Here is a 3,606-nt window from a genome sequence, read left to right on the forward strand (position 1 = left end):
GGCAACAAGGCAGTTTTCTACAACCAACAGCTGATTAACATCTCAACAGCTCAAATAATATCTCAACTACAGCCCCAGTTCTGCCCAGCATTCAGGCGGTCCTTCAGTCCAGGGGAACTGAGAGGCCAGCCGAGTCTGGGTGGACGGATCAGACAGCATCTGCAGCCAGTTTCTTAGGATCCACTGTGGGATGGACCTTTACCAGGGATCCTTCCTGCTTACAGCATCAGCATCTATAAGATCTCTTAATGAAATGAGGACGAGTTACTAGAACAAATAATTTCCCTCGGGATTAATAAAGTATTTTTGAATTGATTTTTTTTTTTATTGAATTGATTTTATTGTTTAGCACTTTGGTAACATGAAGGCAGGACGCTATAAATCAACAGCCACGCTGGAGAAGAGCAGCTGCACACGTTTACAGAGAGGAACATTAAAGAAGTTATTCTGGAATAAGACCATTTTAACAGTGGCAGACAATGAAAAGCATCAAATGTGACGTCCATCATGTGCATGCTGGTAGTTTTCTCCACCTGTAAATCAGCCAGTTTGGATCTTGTTCAGAGAAACCTCCTTCCTGCGGTCGGACAGCCGGGCCGCTCAGCTGAACCCCCTCTGACAAAAGCTTATCGATAGTAGCCTGAGGAAAACAGACTCGAGATATACAATCAAAGGTCACACGTCGTCATGATAACTTCAGAATGAAGAGTAGAAGACAAGTCCTGCTTTGGGCAGCTTCTCCGAGGGGACTCAAAGAGGAAGGACTGGAGAGTTTTCTGCTCCACTGCAGCAAGCGAGCTGGTCTTCATCATCACATGAACGAACTTTAACCCAATTCCACGTGTCACCGAACAAAGTCAGAGAGACATGAAAGCAGCAGCACGGCTGCTGTGTGTCAGCGCTGTCGTCATTTCAAAGTGCTGTCAACTTAACGTCTCTGCAGAGCGAACCGAGGCTGCAGGCCCGACGGGACGTCTGATTACGCAACGAGACGAGCCCCACCGTGACGGACCAACACTGTCCAACTCACGGGCTTCCTGCTACATCAGGAAGCAACAAGCTGGAGCAAAAATAATAATTATAGTATTCCTTTGATCAACCAAAACCACATCGGTGGTAGAAAACCTGATAACTGACAAAAAACAGGTCGGACTCTTTGTTTGAACCTAAAAAGCTGCAGGTGGAGCTCAAGCTTTGAAATTAAACCGTGTCCCGTTAGACGGTCCACGCAGAACAAAACTTTTAGGAGGCTAAAACCACGGCGTGTTACCATGACAACCACACAGTGTCACTCCCTGACACCAGCCTTCAAAAGACAGGCAGACATACAGCAACAGACTAAAAGCTAAGCCTCAAACAAACAGTTACTGTGTGAAAACTGTGCGTCAGATTTTCTTTAGCAGAAAAAGTCCTGCAGGTGTCCTCGTCCTTCCTTAATAAAAACAACATTGTTCTACTTGGAGGACATTTCGTTTAAAGATGCAGTGGTTCTCAAGCTTCTCCTCCTGCACCCCTTTAGAAAGAGGAAAATGTACAACTTATTATTTAACTTTAGTGTAATAAACACGGCATCCAAGTCTCCCTGAGAGTTTGCCAGCTGTGGCGACCCCTGAAGAGGGAGCAGCCGAAAGAAATAAAACAATAAATGAACTTTAGCGTCATCAAAGTGCTCCTTTCTCATGGAAAGTGCTTGGTGTAACAAACGTCTTCTCGCTGCATTAGTGCCTGAACATAAATGCTACCTGCAGGTTCTGAGCTCAAAAATATTTGTAAATTATTAGTAATTATCAATAAATGTTCTCCTCTGGGGTGGGGGTGTGTGCGCTCCGCAGTTAGAGAACCACAGAGATCCTCTGTGAGACCTTAGATCTTACACACAGGTGTACACGGAGTAAACTGTTGAAGAGTAACTGCTGCACTGACACGGTAACATCCATCCTGAGGAAACGGGTTTCATTTGAATCAAAGCAACACGAGGTCACACACAACATGCCTCGCTTCATAAATGTTCACGTGAAGATTGACTCGTACCTCAGCGTTGATGAAGCAAACTTCAGCCAAGAGGCGCAGCACGTGCACGTGTGTTGCGCTGCAGCAGCAAAGCTGTTCTGGAGCTCGTTGCTCCTCTGAGCATTTACACTCTGAAGAAAAGAAAAGGAGCAACACGGTTTGTTTGGACGTGGATCAGGGCTGCTCGTGCAGCTGCTCTTCTGTCAGGATTAACATGCATCACAGCTCATTAAATCATGGGGTTATTACCACGACACAGATTTATTCCTGATAAAACAAAACGAGATCATTTTATAGTACAAGCAGTTGTTGTATGATGTTTTAATTGGCTTCACTTTATTCTAATAAAGGTGGTTTCATCAGCTTACTGGCAGTCTTAGAGCTCTTCCACGTCCCATCATCATAAAGCAAACAGAAGCGGCAGGCCGCTCGGCACACGTCCCACACTTCCTGCTTGCGGGCTGTTTTCGCCAGCGTTGCCCACAACTGGACCCTGAAAGTAACAAAGAACGTTTTACATCCGTAGATGTGATTTGTTGTTGGAGCCAGGGGACAGTCCTCCTACACTGTAAAAGACATTACATGGATATTTATGCTTGCTGTTTACAGCTTACTGTGGCTGACGGAGCAGAAACAGCTACACCAGGTTATGTGTGTGTCTTTATACTTTAATCATGTTTTATGTTTACGTGTCTGAACATCAGTTTATGGCCAAATAAATAGGTTCTTAAACTGAAAGTGTATAATTTGATGGTTTTATAACCAGTATTTCTGTGTGAATGAGTAGTTTTATGCATTTTTCCATTAATATTTTTATTCTAATTTGAAATCACATTCGGTTGTTCTGCAGGAAACGTCCCGAACTGATAAAGTTTGATTTGATTTGATAAGAGGTAAAGCACAGACGTGTTGTCTGATACTTTACCTACAAACAGGAGCGTTCATTGGCAGCTAATGTTCAGTAAAGGTGTGGCGTAACATTATATTCAACAAGCCATAAAGTCTGATTAGATGTTCCAAGTGGGTTTCAAACACGTGCCACAACCAATATAATGACTTTATGAAGGTTGAACAAACAATAAAAGATTTCCACTCATATCCCTTTACACAGTTAGAATTCAAATCAGAAATAAAAATAAATGAATAAAAACGCACCTTTCTGGACTGTCCGTGTCCTTGCCTCGTCTGTCCAGGTGACCGGCTGCCTGCTGCACACGTGCAGTGTGATGCTGAACTTTAGCAGCGAGCTGGTCCACCGGCTCGGGTCCAGGACTTCCTACGAGAACTGGACAAGGTTCAAGTAAAATATACACAAGGCAGGCTCACCAGTAACTTCCTGGTTTTAAACACCAGTAAGACAGAGACTTTGATTACTGCTCCCAGTCACAGAACCTCTTGGATGTTCCACGTACGCAGCTGAAAACTAAAGGGGACAGGACCTTTCAGCCAGTGGCCCCCAGACTGTGGAGACGGGGCCTTTCAGCCAGTGGCCCCAGACTGTGGAGACGGGGCCTTTCAGCCAGTGGCCCCCAGGCTGTGGAGACGGGGCCTTTCAGCCAGTGGCCTCCAGACTGTGGAGACGAGACCTTTCAGCCA

General features: G+C 45.0%; 1 protein-coding gene across 1 annotated transcript in view; it reads right to left on the minus strand.

The window, feature by feature from the left end:
* LOC119420350 (cilia- and flagella-associated protein 46) overlaps positions 1-3,606 on the minus strand; it is a 51,956-nt gene that overhangs the window by 33,601 nt on the left and 14,749 nt on the right. Inside the window, exons 14-17 of the mRNA XM_037687770.1 lie at positions 3,166-3,295; positions 2,379-2,503; positions 2,032-2,141; positions 534-640 (exon numbers count right to left, since the gene is read on the minus strand). Of these exons, the coding sequence (XP_037543698.1) occupies positions 534-640; positions 2,032-2,141; positions 2,379-2,503; positions 3,166-3,295 (472 nt within the window). The remainder of the gene's footprint in view (positions 1-533; positions 641-2,031; positions 2,142-2,378; positions 2,504-3,165; positions 3,296-3,606) is intronic.

Source organism: Nematolebias whitei, chromosome 1, assembly GCF_014905685.2.
Source record: "Nematolebias whitei isolate Nwh7 chromosome 1, NemWhi1, whole genome shotgun sequence".
NCBI classification, from domain to species: Eukaryota; Metazoa; Chordata; class Actinopteri; order Cyprinodontiformes; family Rivulidae; genus Nematolebias; species Nematolebias whitei.